Source organism: Genypterus blacodes, unplaced genomic scaffold, assembly GCF_046128005.1.
Source record: "Genypterus blacodes isolate CSIRO-AG114 ecotype Tasmania unplaced genomic scaffold, CSIRO-AGI_Gbla_v1 ptg000032l_1, whole genome shotgun sequence".
NCBI lineage: Eukaryota > Metazoa > Chordata > Actinopteri > Ophidiiformes > Ophidiidae > Genypterus > Genypterus blacodes.
In genome coordinates, this window is record NW_027466845.1 from 763653 (window position 1) to 782282 (window position 18630).

Below are 18630 nucleotides of genomic sequence, written 5' to 3' on the forward strand. Positions count from 1 at the left end.
TATAGAATGATGCCCCTCTCCTCTCCCCCCCTCACAGTCATAATCATCTTGGCCTGGCTTCTCTTCTGTCCTGAGATGACTCCCACATACACACAGGTGCCAAAAAGTGTTGGCTCCTTGTTGTAGAGCGTCCGTCCCCCACGCAGCAGGACAGAGCGTCAGTGTGCATTAGGAGACACACTCAGCAGAATGGCTCTATGGATCAAACACTCTATGGATGGTTGATTGATGGATTGTGTGAACAGGCTGTGGAGGTTCTCAGCCCTCAAAGCGACTGGACTAGTTGAGTTCAGTCACAGCTGGATTGTTTCAGGCTCACTGTTGTTGTTTGTAGATTCACCACAACATACTGGAGCCTTCTCTTGTGTGTCTGACTGATCACTGAAGTGCTCCTCCATTGTGTTTGTGGTCTGATATCATCAACACAACGCCTTCATTTGTAAAGGTTTGTCTTTATTAGCATTTATACTTGTGGCTAATCGCTCACCAAACACTTACAGGTTAATCCTTCAACTTGTATGAACTCTTTATATCAGACTGAGCCTCCAGAGTAGAAGTTTCTATATTATGCATTTCAAACAGCCACAGTATGATTCAGTCACTACAGCCTCAGTGTGGATGGGAGCGGTGGATAGAATTACAGCTCCACTTACTGGCCAGGCTGAGGTACTACATCCACCAGCAGAGGGGCGACTGATCCCCCTCCTGCTCCTTGCTTCCTGGCTGACATCAATCAGCCACGGTGCAGTAAAAGACGATTTAATTTTGAAATCAATCAAAGCGTTCCATAGAAAGTGTTCAACATGCAGGCAGGCCTGAACCCTCGTGTGTGTGTGTGTGTGCGTGCGTGCGTGCGTGCGTGTGTGTGTGTGTGTGCGCGCTCCAGAGGAAAATACAAAGATTTGCCTTTAAATCTCCAGGATTCTTTCCATAAGGCACATAAAGCATCAAACACACCGCTCCTCTGTGGAGATGTGACGGTGATTCAGTCTGACATTCAAATAATGCTTTAAAAAAGAGTGGCTATAGATAATTACATCTATTCAGGGATGAAAGTTGTGTTAGTGCTGTGCATATTTATCAAAGGTAGCAGAGGAGTAAGATCATAAAGAACCCTCAACCAAATACAGTCAACATGAAGGGTTTGTAATGACGCCTGTGTTCTCTGTCATCACACACACACATGTCATGATTTTCCCTGAGAAAACAATACAAAGAAAGTTCTTCCCGTTTTGCATACTGGGATTTTGAAGACAATACCTGAAAACCGTTTGCACCTCAAACAAAATGAATACAGAGTTCCTTTAGTACAGTGAGATGCATAATCGTGTTAATACAGCCCAGTTATGAGACCGGGACCAGGCAGGCCTTTGTTTAGTGAAATCTACAGGAGAGTAAAGTGTCTCTATCCCACAGAGGGAAGTACAGTATGTAGTCAAGCACACCACTGACCCCCCCATCCTGCAGGAGGAGTTCAGTGTGCAGGCAGTGATGAAGGCTCTAAGCTCTAAGCTCGGGGCTCTGTGCGGGGCTCCTCCCCTCCGTCTGTGATGTCCTGGCAGTCGTTGAGGTCGGACGCAGGGACGGGGCCGCTCTGTGCCAGGCCGCTCTGCGCAGGGCTCGTCCCCTCTGTCTGCGAGTTCCCCGGGTTGCAGCCCGAGGAGCAACTTACCATGTCCACGCTCATCTGGGAGTCCTGGTCTTTGCCCGTGCAGGACGCAGCGAAGTCCGGGGAGGAGAGCTTGGCCAGGATGAGGTTGTGGTCCTGCGCGCAGCCCGACTCCACGCCGACGCTCTTGCACACGCTGCAGAGACTCTGCCGGGCCTCCTCCAGGTTGTGCTCCAGCTGGGTTCTCTCGTGCAGCAGACGCTCCTTCTCGTTCCTCTGTGGAGCGCAGACAGACAGGATCGTTAAACAATCGCAGCTTGTTTCCATCACACATGGCTTTGATTCACGACGGGGTGTTACTAGGCAACGTGCACGTCCATCAGGAGAGCTCAGCAAATGTTCACTCACTCATTCAGTAGAGCTTCTAGGCTCCTGTACTTACCTGCTCTAGTTTACTCCACCAGTGAGCCTCAAACTATCCTTACTATCAACACTGAATCAAAAGAGCTGGCAAACCTCATAAACAGTGACTGAATACATAAATAACAACAACAATTCCTAGCAAAAGAACGTAAGTAATGTCAGGTGGGATCTTCTCTGAGTCATCATCTGTAATAAGCTAAGACAGTGTTGTTGCAGTTCCTAACGATCACCACTAGAGGTCATTAAAGGTCCCAGAGGGCTTAAATGAAACCAAACGTGTTGAAACTTACCAGCACACTGATCTCACACTCCAGCTGCTGAATGCTGTCCAGCTTCCTCTTGCGGCAGCGTTGAGCGGCGACACGGTTTTTGCTTCGGCGGCGGACGTCGTGCACAAACTCCAGCTGCTCTTGTGTGAGCTGCTGGTGCCTCAGAAGCTGCTGGAAGGCGCTCCGGCTCAGCACCAGGATCTGCTCCACTGGAAACGGGAGCTTGATCTGAAACACACAGGCGTTATAGTGAGCGGATTCATTTTTGGTAAATGTCTTTGACTTGTAAACATCAGCGAGACGCCACCACCGACCTCTGCTGCTCTTCTCTTGTTGGCCTCCGTGTCGCCGTCTGTGTCCAGGTCTGAATCCTCCCCCGAGTTGACGGAGGAGGACATGTAGGGGCTCTTCTCTGACTGGGACAGGCTGTCAGTCAGCGGGACCTGGTCCTCACTTCCTCCAAAGTCCCTGAGGAAGGGACAGTCTCCGGCGCTGGAGCTCAGGTCCAGCTGCTTCAGCCAATGGAAGTCGGCTGCTCGAGTGCTTTGGTCCATGGACTCCAGAGGGGGGAGCGGCTGAGCCTGAGATTGGCACAGATCCGGCCAAAACCCCTTGGCCAGATGTTCGGCCACCTCTCTCTCCTCTCTGCTCCTCTCTTCAAACCCCTCTGCCTGGCTCAGAGCGCTCAGCGTGGGGCCTGAGAGATCAGCCACCATGTTCTGCTCCAGGCTGCCATCATTTTGCTCCAACAATTCACCGCAATCTTCTGCCTCTGATGCGTTGAGTGGACGTGAACCGGGGTTACAGCTGGTTTCAGCCCCGAGTGTTTCCACCGTCTGATTTACTTCTCTGCCCGCTGGCTGAAGGAGGTCTGGCTCGCTCGGCCCCCTGGGGGTCGACAGCTCGCAGGGCAGGCCACATCCTGCCAAGCTCAAATGGCTTTGATTGCACACACCTCCTATCTCTAAAAGGTCTCCTTCACAGTACTGAGAGGAGTCGTCCGCTTTGTTGGCGTCTGGAAAAGACAACATGGGGCACACGTCGTTTGCTGCCAACCCCAGAGATAAGGGGGCCATCTGTGGGCCGCAGTTCACCAGACAGAAGTGTTCCTCCCTGCTGTGGCTCTGACCCTGTGTGCTGGGCGAACATGGTGACGGTGACTCTGTCTGCACGCCTCTGCCCGAGGCCGCTGGGCTGTGAGACTGAAGTGGTCTGGGTGGGCTGCTCTCTACGCCGGAGCCTGAGCTGGCACCGGGCTCTCCGTTCTGACAACACGCTTCGCGTCTGACCTCCTTCACTGGGCTTCTGCCCTCAGAATACTTTGGAACGAGGAAATCAAAGCACGCTGACTCCAAGTTGTGAAATCCCAGGAAGTCTGCGCTGCTGTGGATGGCCTGAATGTTTTCTTTGGTGAAGAGGAGCTTTGATGTGTAGGCAAACTGGAGCAAAGCTTCAAAGCCCTCAGCGGTCACCTGTAATGAAATGGGACAGAGCAAACAACAAAACACTTCAATAGACCAGGAGAGGAACGTTGGTTTGTGTCTTAGACGTTCCTGTGAGTGCAGACAGTCGAAGGTGAAGCTCCTCCTCCTCCTCCTGCTGAGGGTCACTGACCTCATCAGGTAGAGTGATGACGGGACTGAGTCTGGTGGCGTCTGTGATCCTGCTCTGGAAGTATTCGCTGCAGGAGGCCAGGACGGAGCGATGGGCCCGGAAGCTCCCGTGTCCCGCCACCACCGTCACGTCGCACAGGACGTCCCGCTGCCTCTGCTCGTTCAGACGCTGGAGCAGGTGGCCGCTGTGCACCGCAGACTGGAAGGTGAACACCGACCTGCGGGGGGGCTGGAGGGACATGGTGCCTACAGACGCATCCTGAGGGAGGAGGGAGGAGGGAGGGAGGAGGAGAGAGGAGGGAGGAGGGAGGAGGGAGGAAGAGCAGAGTCAGCCTTCAGCAACGTCAACATCCTGCACTCACAGCTGCTAAACCAGTCATCACACTCACATCCTTACACACACACAGTAAATACTAACTGCTCCATAAGATCCCAAATCAGTAATATGGGCTAATAAAACATCAATCAACAATTAAGATACAGTAACAACAGAAGTATAACGTTTGGGAAGTGTTCTGTTATTGTAAGTATTTGGTTCACTTATGTGTGGACACTTAGATAAGATAAGACTTTATTTATCCAGAGGGAAATTCTTGCGCAACAGTTGCAGTACAAGTTTGAAATAGAGGAATTCACACACATGTTGAGCAATCATATGTGCTGTGCAATTGTGCAATGATGGAAAAATAAAGGAGAAGGGGTGGGGGTGGTGAGGGGGCGTAGAGATCAGGTCAGCATGTCCTCTGTCCTCTCTGTCCCCTCTGTCCCACCTGTCCCCTGACCTGTGCTGCTGTCTGATGCTCAGCAGCTGAGTGTTTGTGTTGTTGATGGTGTTTTTTCTTTACTTCTGCTTCTATTTTGGTCTTTTGACGCCTTAGTGAAGCCCTGAGGTGACGTCATGTCCTCCCCGTTTCACTCATCACGACTCGGTGTTAATAAAGAGATAAATGCGGAACTCTGAGCAGAATAAGAGGAGGAAAACGATACTGGAGATGTAATTTATATGTGAAGCAGCTGCTGCTTCACCTGGTTAAGTCTGATTAAGATTATAAATATGTAAAGATTATAATAGGAAGGTGTTGATTGTGCATATATGATCAGATTGATCTTTGAGTCGAGTCACTGTTATAACATGTTCATATAATCGGGACAAAGCAAGTTTCAAAATGCTGACTCATGTTTACAAAGTTAACTAACGGGCCTGCACGCGCGCACACACACGTAATAAACATATGGTAAGGAAAAGTTACTGCAGTTACTGTGCGAGTGTGTCGACATATTCATCCTCATGCTAAAATCAAAAGGAAATGTCGCATGAAGGGGAAAGTAGCGTCGGATTAGCGGGTAGCTGCAGCTACATTGGCCCCAGCTAACATGTCGCTACTCAGGAGACAAAAGCCGAACAAACTTCATGAATCGATCACCAACCTGCCGTGTGTGTGTCCGCTGAACACACCTGATCACAGCTGATCACAGCGCCATCGGTCTCTGCCGCTCTAAGGTCTCCTGGCCCCACTGAGTCACGTGACAGCGGGGCAGGCAGGAAGAGCTTCGGCCCCCTCACTGCGCATGCGCAACACAACTCACTCAGAGACACATTCAGTTTGGAGGCATTTATTTCATTACACGGCATCTATTAAAAATACAGATATAAATATTTAGTACAAATTGTTTCATACCGACTTTTGCCCACTGATTATAGAGACACTGCATGGCCAAAAGTATGTGGACACCCGGCCATTACAACCACAGTACTGTTGTGTTATGAGTCTGGAGTGGATCCATGGACTCTGTGGAAAGTGTTTGTAGATGGTGATGTGATATAAGAGGAGCTGATGTCTGTGGATTAGGCTTCATGTCCAGTCGCCGTCCCCACAGGTCCTCCAGAGGGACATGTCCCCCTCTCCTGTGTGCCCTTACTGCTCCAAGCGTCCACACACATTTGGCCATGTTGTGCTCTTGAATACTGAAACTCGGCTCTTTGTGCTGCATTTTAATCAAACAACCCAAAAATTAAATCGGTTCACCACCAACTGGGTGAACCGTCGCACATGTTGCAGTATCTAAATGTAAGTCATGATGCAGAATGTGGTTCTCTCCCTCTGTAATGAACAAAACTCTTCCTATATGTCATTTCAGTATAATAATGTCAAAGTAGGTTTGGTGCCTTGCAGGCCCGAGGTCGGTCAGCTGGAGGTCAGATGCTGAAGCAGCAACGCGCTGGTTTGTCTGGATTTCCTGAGAGATGTGGCGAGGTGCCATCAAAGGATCCTTTCGTAGAAGAGGAGGTAAGCTTGTGAACTCTGAGCTTTGCTCTCTGGCACAGGCTGAACGCTGGTGTCGCTGATATGGAACCAGGATCCTCTGGGTGGCTCTGCGCCTCCTGAGGAAGAGAAGAGGACAGGGTGGATACTCCAGATGTTAGCAGCTATTGTCCCACTGGTTCCCCTGTGTGAGTGAACGTACCTTCAGCTTTGAGTCCGTTAGACGAGGCAGCAGGGCAGTGAGGTCGTGCCTTCACGTAGGCCGTGTAATGTCCCGACCTCATGGTGCCGCTGTGCTCCACGATGCCGTACAGGCTGTACAGCACCTGAGACTCTCCCTCCGTCACATTCTGTCAACAAACAACCTTCAGTTAGTGTCCAGGCTCGCAGCTTCACACAGCAGGACAGCGGTGGAGCCACAGAGAAACATCTTATCATCTCACCTTGCATTGTGCAGCACAGAACGGGGCTAAATCCAGGATGAGAGGGAACTGCACGTGTCTGTTCACCTTACAGATACTGTATCCACTCTGGAGGAAGAGGAACAGTTGGGTTTAGGTTGATCACCAGCTGTTGTATTTATTAAATGGTTTCATTCCTCATATTCTCCAGTGGCTCACCTGTTGAAATCTCTTCAGATGCAGTGTGAGCACCGGGGGGGCCGAGGAGATCAGCATCTGCTTCAGGGCGTCGGTGTAAACGCTCTTCTTCGCTCCTACGAGAGGAAACAGATCACAGGTAAAGATGCATCTGTGTGTCTAACATGTCTTTGAGTGGATGTATGTCTTCACCAAACACCTTCAGTCTGTAATCTCAGGTACCTGCCGCTCTGTCCGGGTGTCGCCTGGTGCAGGTGACGCACTGCAGGCTGTTGTTCTGCGTCAGCGTCTCCACCTCGGTGAACTGGAACAGGCAGGACTGCACGGAGCACTGCAGCTTCTCCGGCGCCGCCCTGGGAGCCAGCGTGTGGAAGGCCAGCTCGGGGTCCTGGTTGACCACCGTGTATTCTTTGTCTTCCGGCGGCGGCGGCGGCGGCGGTTGGCTCTCGCTCACCGTGACTTCTTCCGTAGCGTCAGAATCGTCGAGGCAGGCGTCGTTCAGGGATATCTTCTCTATTTCGTGCGTCATTTCCTCGTCCTCCACCTCGCCGTCCTTTGCCTGCCGCTCCTCTGATAAGGCGGTGAAGCGGTTGCAGGCTGGCGAGTCGCAGTCCATCACTGAATCTTCCTCCTCCTCCTCTTCGTCCTCCTCCTCCTCCTCCTCTTCCTTGGCCGTGTGGGCCGTGTCTCCGTCCTGCTCAGACGCACCTTCAGGGTTGCTCTGGCTGGATGAAGGTTCTTCTTGAGGTTCTTTCCCGTTCTCAGCAGCTTCTCCTCCCTGCTGCCCGTCTTCTGCGTCGGGATCCGTCTCCGATGTGAGACTGTCCAAGGTGACCCTGCCGTCAAGCTTCTGCTGCCTCCTCTGATGCTGCCATGGAAACCAAGCAGATGGTTACATTCATTCTGGACAACCATCCAACACCTCTAGTTGTGGTATTCTCAGTACCTTTGCTTGCTTCTTGGCCTGCTTCTTGGCTTTCTTCTGCTGGTACTTGCTTCCCGTCCCGCTGGGAGCGACGTCCTCGCCTCCGTTGGTCAGAGCCGGGCTGTTCCTGCCTTCCTGGCTCGGATCGCTGCTCTTCTGAAACGCTTTCTTCTGGGGCTTCTTCCTGTACGCCTGAAAGACAACATCACCGTTATTCCATTCATTCAGTAGCTGGAAGGTTCATCTCAAACTACAGCCTGTGAGCTCATCGTCACCTCGTCAGACACCGGCAGGGACAGATCCAGGAACATCTCAGTGACCACAGACACCTGCAACGGCAAATCATGACTCGTTAACCACAAAGCTGACATGACATCACCTCCATGTTTCCTCCACGCTCCTGCCCCGTCACGTACCGTTTTACACAGCTGACACATTACGGTGCTCGTCATCTCGCCGCCAAACACGTGGTCCACAAAGTTCCTGGGCGCTCCGTTCTTCTCGTACTCTGAAAACAAAACTTTGCTGTCAGATTTGCCGCATTTCATCTCAAACAAACGGCGATAAGTAAAAGTAACTTCCTCTCCACATTAACAATGATGCTGTTACTCACCTTTAATTAATGTTTTCGTCTCTTCTGCATTGCCGCTTCTCCCAGAGCGTTTCAGAGCGTCCAGTATGCCTGCGTTCACTCTCTAGGGGGGCAAAACGCAATTTTAATGCTTGAAATGTAAACGATGAGAATAACATTTTGATGAAGCATTAGAGGCGATGTAGCAGATACACAATGCGGCGGCGGCGGCGTTCTCTGTAATTTCCCTCTCTTTGCTCTGTGATTGCTCTCTCATAAGAAGCTCTCCTCTGTGAGAATCAGCCGAGCCATCAGAGGAGCGCCGGGGGAGAGACAAATCTCAGAGGTAATTAAATGGAAGGCCGGCGTGTAAAAAGCTATTTAGGAGCAATTCTTTGCATTTCACGCATAAACAAGCTCCACATTTATGAGCCGGCTCAGACTCCAGGAGACTGAGGGCCAATGAGCCTGAAATGAGCAAGCTAAGTGTGCAAAATCACACAGAGCAACAATGGAAATAAGACTTCTGACTGCATCCCATTTCAAATCCTCCATCATCATCATCATCTCTACACACCTGCAGCCTTTCTTTTCACCTGCAATGTCACAGATAACAAATTTGGATACACATGCACAACTTTATTCTCTGCCTTGTTTAGGAAAGGAGAGAAGAGAGAGAGAGAGAGAGAGAGAGAGACGTACCTTGATCTCCTCTGCTCTCATCCCATCCAGCAGGTAGCGGAGGAGCTCCTGGCTGTCTTGCTGCTGGAAGCCCTTGAACCTTGCGGCCCTGCAGAGAGGAAGAGGAGACGATGTATAAACACACAAACACACGCTGTGACACTCGCCGGGGCGCTCAGAGCTGCGACTCCATCGACGCGGCGACTGGCTCACTTTTTACAGACTTGCGTGAAGAGCTCCCTGGGGTTGACCACGCCCTTCTTGGCCCCCAGGATCTCGTTGAGTAGATGACACATGGACAGAGTCAGGGATCCAGGATGCTCTAACTGGACTACGATCGGCTCCTGAACACATCAATCAAACTTCATTTCAATAACAAGCAATAAGGGAAAGATGTCCTAGATTTATGGTGAAAGAACGACGAGGACGCACCAGATCTGTGGACGTCCCCGGCTTTATGTCCAGACTCGTCCTCTCTTCTGTGACGGTGTTGAGCGTCTGTCGTAGGAGCTGCGTTTGAGAGAGGTTCTGAAGAAGAAGAAGAAGAAGAAGAAGAAGAAGAAGAAGAAGGAGGAGGCGGGAGATCAATGAACGATACAAGCAGACTGCAGGTAAGACATCACTGCCATCAGAAGGTGGCGGCCCTCACCTGAATGACGGCGTTGAAGAAGCAGGTGTTCCCCAGGTTGCTGAGGCCCTTCACTGAAACCACACTGCCGCCCTCGCTGGCGCCCGAGCTTTTGGATTTCAGAACGCTCTCCTTCTTGCCGCCTTTCTTCTGCTGGTCCTTGTTCTCCTTGTTCTCCTTATGCTCCTTGTTCTCCTTGTCCTTGCTCTGCTCCGACGTCGTTATTTCCGGCGCTGCTGCCTCCGCCGGCTCAGGCTGCTGCCCGTCTTTCGATGAACTCTCTTCCTCTTTCGCCCCTTAAAATAAACAGGCAAAACACCTTAAAGTGAAGTGAAGGACCCACAGATCCTCTCCCTGTGTGTTCGCCCTGGTACCTACGTCTCTGCGGCTTCTTCACGGGCTCTGAGGCGCTTTGCTTCTTCAGGCTGGTGACCAGCTGGGCCAGCTGCCCCGTGCTGGAGTACTGAACGTCATCGTCACAGATGTAACACCTGCCAGGGTGGACATGCAGAGAAGAGATGCAGGAATTCCGCAATCAGAGTTGAATATGTGTGTGTGCCTGTGTGCGAGTGTGTAAGATGCTCACCACACATTCCAGCTGTCCATGCTGACCACCAGGCAGTGCGGCTCTGACCGAGGGACCTCATAGTGTCTGATGGCATGCTGGTTCTCCGAGTTGCGTCCGCAGCCCTGAGAGACACAGTGAGAGTGATGATGATGATGATGATGATGATGATGTGACGAGTGAAGCAGCCGCCCGCACGTCAGCTCAGACTCAGACTCACTCTGTGGCCACATTTCAGGCACATCCACAGAGCAGGGGGTTCCTTCTCCTCCTCACAGTCCTGCGGCACGTTGGGGCTGTTGTTCTCTTTGTGTTCTTCCGTCTTGCAGTCCTGGCAGCTCGACCAATCAGGAGACGCAGACAGTTTCTTTAGGAAACCTGGATCGACTGCCTTTTTAATGTGTCTACAGGACGGACCTGAGACGAGACAGACAGACAGACGTGATGAGGCACAGTCAGCACTGTTATGATATGGCTGTAGTGATTCTTACTTACCTGTCAGGTCTATGTCATCTTCCTCTCTGATGCTCCTGTCCTTTCCTCTCTTCTTCCCCATGTTCACCTAAACATGTGAGATGTGTGTGCATCAGTTATCAAAGCTAAGCTTTGTAAAACATCAACATCAATTTATCCGCTGTTTCATAAATCATCGTTATAAGACTGAAACGCCACGTCCATCAACTCACTCTGTCAGATGGAGCCTCAAATCCTCAAAGGTTACACTTTCTGCAGGTGTAAGTAGCTCAGATCTCTTGACCGGACATGACGTTTAGTATTTTACTGTCGATAAAGTGACAAAGAACCAATCTACATAGATAAAGTCGCGTCAGAGCAACTGCATGTGTGACTCCGCTGCTGGAGACCGGGAGGAACCAAATGTGACGGTGCCACTCTGCCAGGACGGGCACTTCCGGTGTGCTGCCCAAAACAGTCCGGGTGGAAACGACTGAAACGCGAGCTTTGTTTGTGCTACTACAGCCTTGGTGTGTTATGATTATTATTTGTAAACTAAATGACACCTTAAACGCTCTATATATCTGAATAATGTAAACACGCTGATATTCCGCATTTTTTTTGTCAGCAGAAACGACTTTTCGAGTCCGGCCAGGATGGTAACACGTCATGTTAGCTGGTGTACTGTAGTAAATAGTGACCACGTTAATTGGTGACTTCAGTCCGTTTTAAAATCAGTTTTATTTTATTACATCGTAAGATAATGGTACAATCAGTCACGCTGATTAACGAATTCACGCAAACCAATCAGATTAGAATGGCAATGTTGACATTTGAGTGCATTAAACCGCAAAACGTCAACTGTTTGTGAATTCCCTTTTCTTTCATTACATTATATTTCATTACAAACACTCGTTCGGACTTTTGAGGTTGACACTTCCGTCACCGGCTACCACGTGACGCCTGCGAGCAAAAGTCACCAGATAACGTGGTAACTAATTAAACTGTAACATCTATCCGCAAACGTGGACGCAAACTGTCTGCAAAACGGCACCGGAAAGCTCGGTAATGTAGTGATTTGAGGACAGTGGTGAGGATGAGCTCCGTGTCCTGCGTGTCGCCAGCATCATGTCTTATTTCGAGTGGGCCGAGTCGCAGCTCGCCGAGTTGGAGCTGCTGTCCAGCATGTTTCCCACCCGGGACGAGTTCGAGTTAACGGATCAGCTGGCCGCTGCCGAGCTCAGGCACTTTGTGGAGACCTGTTCTCCGTCCGATTCGCCTCCTGCATGCAGACCTCACTTCGTCATCAAGCAGAGGCTGGAACCTGCGACGGTAACCCAGGTAACAAGTCTGTGTCAGCGTGTCACGGGGATTGCGCAATGTCAGTGTCGGACAGTCATTAAGTCTCGTTGTCTCTCGTTGCTGCACAGGTGGAGGTGACTTTGTCCTGCACGTATCCGTCAGAATACCCGAGTGTGCTGCCAGAGATCACAGTCCGGTGAGTGTGAGCAGCTCTTATAACTCATATCTGCTCCAATAACTCATATCTGCTCTAATAACTGTTTATCTGAGGATGATGTGTCACATAAACACATACAGCACGTGGCCAAAAGTATGTGGTCACCCTAATAGATCAGCTGTGTCATACATGTGTCATTGTTGATCATGTTATACCAAAGTCATTAGTCAAGTCATGTTAGTTTGTGCAGTCCAGTATGATCATCCTCTTGACCCCTGACCTTTGTTAATGGCTACAGCCTGGCAGGAAACTAGCACCTGACACAAAGGTAAAGTGACGCTCATTGCCCATCACCCCAGCCCTCCCCCTCCCCCCCTGACCCCTGACCCCAGCCCAGTGTTGTACATGATGTAATGGTTACCTGACTTTTCTGGAGGCTGTTTTGCTCGAGGCACTCTCTGGTGCGTTTCATTGCCGTCTGCTGACAGAGGCGGTCGCTCCTCCGGCATGATGTCAGCGGTTTCTCTTTGGGAGTAAGAAGCGGCGCTTGTTTGTCGCTTTGCTGCACGATTGTCTGTTTTGCCGTATTGTTGCATGTTTTCCCGCCTGCGGCTCCTATTGCACACCTGGCCGCTCGAGCAGAGGGAATCTCTCTTTGAAATGCGTCTCCCAGGGTTTCCTCCTTCTCCTTAAACATGAAGCTTTTGGGGAGCTTGTCCTTGTCTTCCCACAGAGCTCTGGGCTGCGGGGGGAAGCGCTGCCTGCTGTTCTGGGCCTGCAGCGTCCTTTGAGACATTGTGCATTGATATTTAGGCCTTTAGAAATAAACGTGACTCGACTTTTAGAGAACTCCAGCGTGCTCTAAAAGTAGGGTGTGTGTGTGTCGGCTGTGACGTCATCAACCACTATGGAGTTCATTCATGATGTCATTACGGAGGCAGCTGGGGTGGTTCCATTCATGATGTCAACAACTTTGAGGCGCTGCAGTGATGATGTCAGTGCTCCCACTACTACGTTAACAAAACAAACCCAACCCAACTCAACAACAGGAGGAGGACCTGAGCTCAAGCTTGATCCTGACTTTGGGTCTTTGTTGTTGTGGATCCTTACGTATTTCTAGACCCTTAAAGCCTCAAATTGAGTGATCATATGTGACTGTGTCTGTGGAATCAATGCACTCTCTTTGGTTTCTGATGGAATGAGAGCTCAGGTCTTCCACCTGTCTCTTCGTTAGTTATCTGTGACATCAGCAAACTTGAACAGACACTGAAACCCTTTTATGAGTCAATCTAATCTGATTTGGACACACGGTGCTCAGCTTACACATGCAGCTCATAGATCAAGTGCTTCAAATCAATGACCTCACAAGAAAGAGCGCTTATCTCCATGTGCAGTTTAAACTATCTAAGACCCTGAGAAGTGTGTGTGTGTGTGTGTGTGTGTGTGTGTGTGTGTGTGTGTGTGTGTGTGTGTGTGTGTGTGTGTGTGTGTGTGTGTGTGTGTGTGTGTGTGTGTGTGTGTGTGTGTGTGTGTGTGTGTGTGTGTGTGTGTGTGTGTGTGTGTGTGTGTGTGTGTGTGGGGCTCAGCAGTACTGTGAGTCCTCTGGCATTCTTGAATATAATAAAAGTACATTTCATACTTTTCATCATTCTGAATATGAACTTAGTTATAACTCAGTTTTAGAGAATGAAATTGCGTTCTGACTGCATGCTTGGTCTGAAGCATAAAGATCCATCTGACATCACAGATATAAACTTCTGGATTTAAATGACCAGTAAAGATGCATCAAAGTGTCTCCACCTCGCTGAGTCAGCATTATCTCAGCTGGGTTCTGTCCCTGTTTGCTCCTTTACTAGACCCCCGTCTATAAACACACCAGATCAGAACCTTAACTGGACCAGATCACTCCTAATGAGACGTTCTTGGTTCCAGATCCCAATCACCTCCAAACTTGAACAGGTTCTTCCCAGGATCTGGCCCAGTGTGTCCACCAAGTTTCATGAAAATCAGATCCTGCTACCAAAGAAGCAGACAGACATGGATGGAGACATCATCCTCCTCCTCATCCTCCTCCTCATCACCCCCTCACTGGCAGCAGCGACAAATCCATGCAGAAACACATGTCCACACACTTTGCTATCTACCATATGTATGAAGAAACACCACATCAACAACTCAAGCACGTACATTCCTAACTTGGCCCATCTGTCTGTGGCAGCAGCAGCAGCAGCAGTGATTCCATAAAGCCTGCAGCACTACGCAGCAGCCTGAGCCTCAAACGGCCCAAACAGGCAGCAGAGAACAAGCGGTGCCATTGATCTGCTGTAGGCCAAACCGTAAGAAGCCTGCATGGATGAATACACAGAACGGACATAAGAGGAAGCTCTGTGCGCTCTATGAGACCGCTCTACGGAACCATAGAGCCCGGAGTGAGACGCAGAAACATCCAGCGTTGATTTAGGACCGAGGAGTGAAGTTATTAGGGTGGCGTTCTTTACCAGCAGCTCTGATCTTCCGTCTCCTCCACTTTCCCTTGAGTTGTCTTTGAGTCTCGTCCCGCTGTGTTTGGTTCCTGAAGGTGTTTGGATCTCAGCCGGGCCCAGCAGACGCAGCTCCACGCAGACCTCAACGCCTACCTCACGGAGAACTGCCGCGAGGAGCCGTGCGTCCTCTCCGCCGTGGAGTGGGTGAAGGACAACTTGCTCCTCTTCGTCGACAGGAGCTCCTCCAGAAAAGAGGCCCCCTGCCCCAAGCCGCAGGAAGTGTTCAGCCGCCTGTGGATCTACAGTCACCACATCTACAACAAGACCAAGAGGAAACATATCTTGGAGTGGTCCAAGGAGCTGGGCCTGTCTGGATTCAGCATGCCTGGAAAACCGGGAATCGTCTGCGTGGAAGGACCTCAGAGCGCCTGTGAGGAGTTCTGGTCCAGGTACCTCCAATGTTCTGTTCAGCAGAAGAGTGTCACAGCAAGAAGCAGGTTTGAATCGTTCTCTAAACGTTTCCCCTTCTCTGCAGAGTGAAGGTCCTGACCTGGAAGAAGATCATGGTTCGACACAGGGAGGACGTGGCCCTGGACGCCCCGGGTGAGGACGGCGGTCCTGTAGGAAGTGTGGACTCCCTGCGTAAGTTCACAGGCTTTGAGGAGGCCATGTTTGACCCCCATGGGACCAGAGGGAACCACATGGACCTGGGGCAGCTGTACCAGTTCTTAAGTGAGAAAGGCTGCTGTGACGTCTTTCAGATGTATTTTGGAGTGGAAGGGAGGTAAAAGATAGAAGCAGAGAGGATCTGATGCAGGTTTGCCCTCAGTGTGATCAGGTGTGATCTGTTTAGATGGCAAAGGATTCTTTCATTTAGGAGTTTCATATTTTTAAAAAGTCAAAACTTGTACTTTTTTATGACTAAGTTCAGGATTTGTCCAGCGCCTTGTTGTAGAAACGACTCTTTCTGAAAATAAACAGAACGATGTGAGAATTAATGGTTTAATGAAAATGCATTCATTACCATTTTAAATGTTGCAACTCTGCAGAATTCAGTGTTCATGCAAGCTTCAATGAAGGAGCTGATACACTGAAGTAAACAAGCCTGTGTGTGTGTGTGTGTGTGTGTGTGTGTGTGTGTGTGTGTGTGTGTGTGTGTGTGTGTGTGTGTGTGTGTGTGTGTGTGTGTGTGTGTGTGTGTGTGTGTGTGTGTGTGTGTGTGTGTGTGTGGTCCACCTGAGACCTCAGCAGGATTAAAAATCACACATAACGTTTCACATCGAGCAGCAGGATTTGCACACTTAAGATTAATTGTTGACGTGCATGTGTGTGTGTAAACGTCTCTTTTCCAAGCTGTTGATTGGAGCACGGTCTCAGTGAGTGAGACTTGCAGGTGTCCCAGCTCGCTCCCCCAGGGGCTGTCTCTCTGCTGAAACGGCTCCACTCTGGAATGGAGGCAGGATCTTCATGCCTGAGACCACATTCATAATTGGACATTGTCAAAATATGCATCTGTTTATGAAATGTATTGATTTTCATCTTTTGAATAAAAGATAACGCACGCATGGAAATTTGCTCTCCAATTTATTTTTTGAATGATTAATTCTGCATAATCGTGGATTACAGCCGGGCGATTAAAGCGTGCGGCTCTCAGCTCCACCGTCTCTCTCATCCCAGAGTGGAAGCTCGGACAATGAATCCAAGCTTTAGTTTAAAAGTGGTTACATCAACTATGTGGCTGAAAATGAGTTTATATCCACATGCTGTATCTTACATCAGCTGATATTATCGCTCCAGATACCAAAACCATACATTGAGCCATGTTTCTGCAACATAATTCAAACTGAAAACAGGAAGACCGGCTGCAGCTGAGCAATATTTATACTTTAATGCTTTGGAAATGTAATAATATGCTTCTAAACAGTTTGAACACCAAGGAAGTTCGGCCAGAATCAGTCAACAAATGCAAACCAACTGCATATTTTCCCATCAGACACCAGGATCACCTCTGGATGTGACCACCAGAGGATTACATGGAAAGGAAATGCTGAATTAAAAGTTCTTTATCTTCAGGATTTGCAGGATTTGTAATGAAGTGAATTGCAGATTTGTCTGCTCTGCCTTGTCCAGCAGATGGCAGCGTTATATAATTAAAGTTGTGTGAAACAGAAGCACCTTATGTTATATCTGGGGTTTGTAACTTTGATACATAATGTATCCAAAGACAAGATGATACAACAGCCGGGTACAGAATCTGTGAATAAATCTGAATAAATATGTGTGAATACGGGATTTTCTCCAATGATTATTTCATACTGGTGTACTGCTGCTTTAAATGTTTGATTTGATTCAGCATTGTGCAGGATTAACATGTATCTGCAGATGTATTGGTTGTAGACATGAACAGTTGATCATTTAGAGAGTAAAGGATTGTTGTATTGGACCCATTGGTTGATTTGAACCATGATCATCTTCTTACTGCCTTAGAAGCTTCAGCTGTTTGCTCCTCACTCAGCATGTTGTGGGTTCGCTGCACTCTTTTTATTATATTGACTCTAAATTTGCCTCACCAGAAGTCGAGATGCGCAACAACCTCTGTGTCCAACATCTCTAACTTTAATATCTGTTCTTTACTTTGCATTTTAACCTTGCAGCAGTGACCTTTAGAACAGAATCACTTCTCAATTATTCAGTGTTATAAATATCTAAACAGCATTCCAGCTATTGTGTGTGAGTTTTGTAGATTTGTAGTGCTTGAGTCAAGGCAGAGTTCTGATGTCGAGGTGCAGATCGGGGAGTCAACATCTGATTCCAAGGTAATAATCCTAAAAGTGAGGGAGGGAAAGGAAGAAATCAGGGCGGAGTCCGGCTGAACCAGGAAGTAGCCATGATCAATAAGTCTAAATTGCCCGGTTGTGTAAACAGTCACTTGTAGAGACTTTTCCAATAAAGACAGAATTGGTTTTCTACCACACCTTTCATTTCATTTCATTCCACACACACAGAGACATTTCAACATACTTCATACTATTGATTTTCTTTTTCATTCTGTCTGTTGAGTAATCGGCCTCTTCAGCTGTAGACATAAAGAACACTAAGCTACAACCTTCCACACCTACTGGATATGGACTCCCTGCCAAATATGTAGAGAAAAGTTTGGCTTGTGGCTCTTTTAAGACTTTCTGCTTCTTCTTCTTCTCCTCCTCCTCGTTGTTGCATGCTTGGAATGTCTGCTCCTTTCCATCTTTGTCTATAAGTAACCTGATGAGCAGCGCCCGCCTCAGCCCGGCTGCCATTCTCACTTAAGCCACAATGAATTTGGGCCTTGAGCTGTGACTAAAAATAGCCGAGCGAGGAAACGGTCAAACACCTCCGTCACTGCCACCTGCTCCCTCCGTCCAAACAACCGGGCGCCCGCCACGCTGATCTACAAACACTTTGACCTCTGATTATGTGCGGAACGTGGGGACCGGAGCTGTGTGTGTGCTGTGTGTGTGCTGTGTGTGTTATTGACCTGCCCACCAGCTATAGATCCCCCCCGCATGTGTGCAGGTCATTAACATGGCGTCGTCAAACCTGATGGTCAATAACAGATCAGAGGTGGAGCGTTTAAGCAATATTCCCCTGTTATTGCCGACGCCTCTAAGCGTGTAGATGTCCTATCCTCGCTCTGCTCGTCGTTATAAATAAATCACCAGCACCCTGTCTGCCCTTTCCAAACACAGATTTACAGGGATGGGAGGAATTGAAGGACAATAACCATTTACCTGAGCCTCCACCACCTTGTTAACTCTGGGCAAACGGCCCCCTTGGTCACACCTCACAACCAATTATGACAGACGCCACATTGGTCATTTGGACATTTCGCCCCAACTAATCAGGCCCAACTGAGACGGAGGCCACTTATGATGATTATCCTGCCCGGGCGCTCTGCGGGTTCAGGCTCCATGACAACGTGTTGGCTCAGCAGATCAAGGTCCTGCTCACAATCTCTGGGGCGCTCTTGTGTCTCTGCTGATCAAGAGCCTCGGCGACATCCGACATCATTATCACAAAGCTGCAGAGACAAGGTGGCACAGGTGGGGACG

The 18630-nt window shown here is 49.3% G+C and overlaps 3 protein-coding genes across 4 annotated transcripts; 1 reads left to right on the forward strand and 2 right to left on the reverse strand.

Annotated features, from left to right (window-relative positions):
- Nucleotides 1-1313: 1313 nt before the first annotated feature.
- On the reverse strand, nt 1314-5452 carry LOC142995006 (transcription regulator protein BACH1-like). 2 transcript variants are annotated; one of them, XM_076145881.1, is made up of 5 exons: nt 5371-5452; nt 3916-4173; nt 2616-3773; nt 2323-2529; nt 1314-1885 (listed from the first exon to the last, which is right to left on the reverse strand). In XM_076145881.1, the coding sequence occupies exons 2-5, from the start codon at nt 4153-4155 to the stop codon at nt 1508-1510; spliced, it is 1983 nt and encodes a 660-aa protein (XP_076001996.1). In that variant the 5' UTR covers nt 4156-4173; nt 5371-5452; the 3' UTR covers nt 1314-1507. The 2 variants fall into 2 exon arrangements, with proteins under 2 accessions (XP_076001996.1, XP_076001997.1); XM_076145882.1 differs by having other exon boundaries at nt 5343-5445.
- A 60-nt stretch (nt 5453-5512) lies between these two features.
- usp16 (ubiquitin specific peptidase 16) lies at nt 5513-11044 on the reverse strand. The gene is made up of 18 exons (XM_076145880.1): nt 10834-11044; nt 10643-10709; nt 10368-10564; nt 10169-10272; nt 9961-10073; nt 9604-9878; nt 9387-9482; nt 9168-9298; nt 8976-9063; nt 8316-8397; nt 8119-8210; nt 7978-8031; nt 7724-7894; nt 7000-7645; nt 6799-6893; nt 6622-6708; nt 6381-6528; nt 5513-6297 (listed from the first exon to the last, which is right to left on the reverse strand). The coding sequence occupies exons 2-18, from the start codon at nt 10701-10703 to the stop codon at nt 6176-6178; spliced, it is 2562 nt and encodes an 853-aa protein (XP_076001995.1). The 5' UTR covers nt 10704-10709; nt 10834-11044; the 3' UTR covers nt 5513-6175.
- Nucleotides 11045-11087: 43 nt separating this feature from the next.
- Nucleotides 11088-16795, forward strand: rwdd2b (RWD domain containing 2B). The gene is made up of 5 exons (XM_076145883.1): nt 11088-11130; nt 11232-11941; nt 12031-12098; nt 14638-14991; nt 15078-16795. The coding sequence occupies exons 2-5, from the start codon at nt 11729-11731 to the stop codon at nt 15328-15330; spliced, it is 888 nt and encodes a 295-aa protein (XP_076001998.1). The 5' UTR covers nt 11088-11130; nt 11232-11728; the 3' UTR covers nt 15331-16795.
- Nucleotides 16796-18630: the final 1835 nt, after the last annotated feature.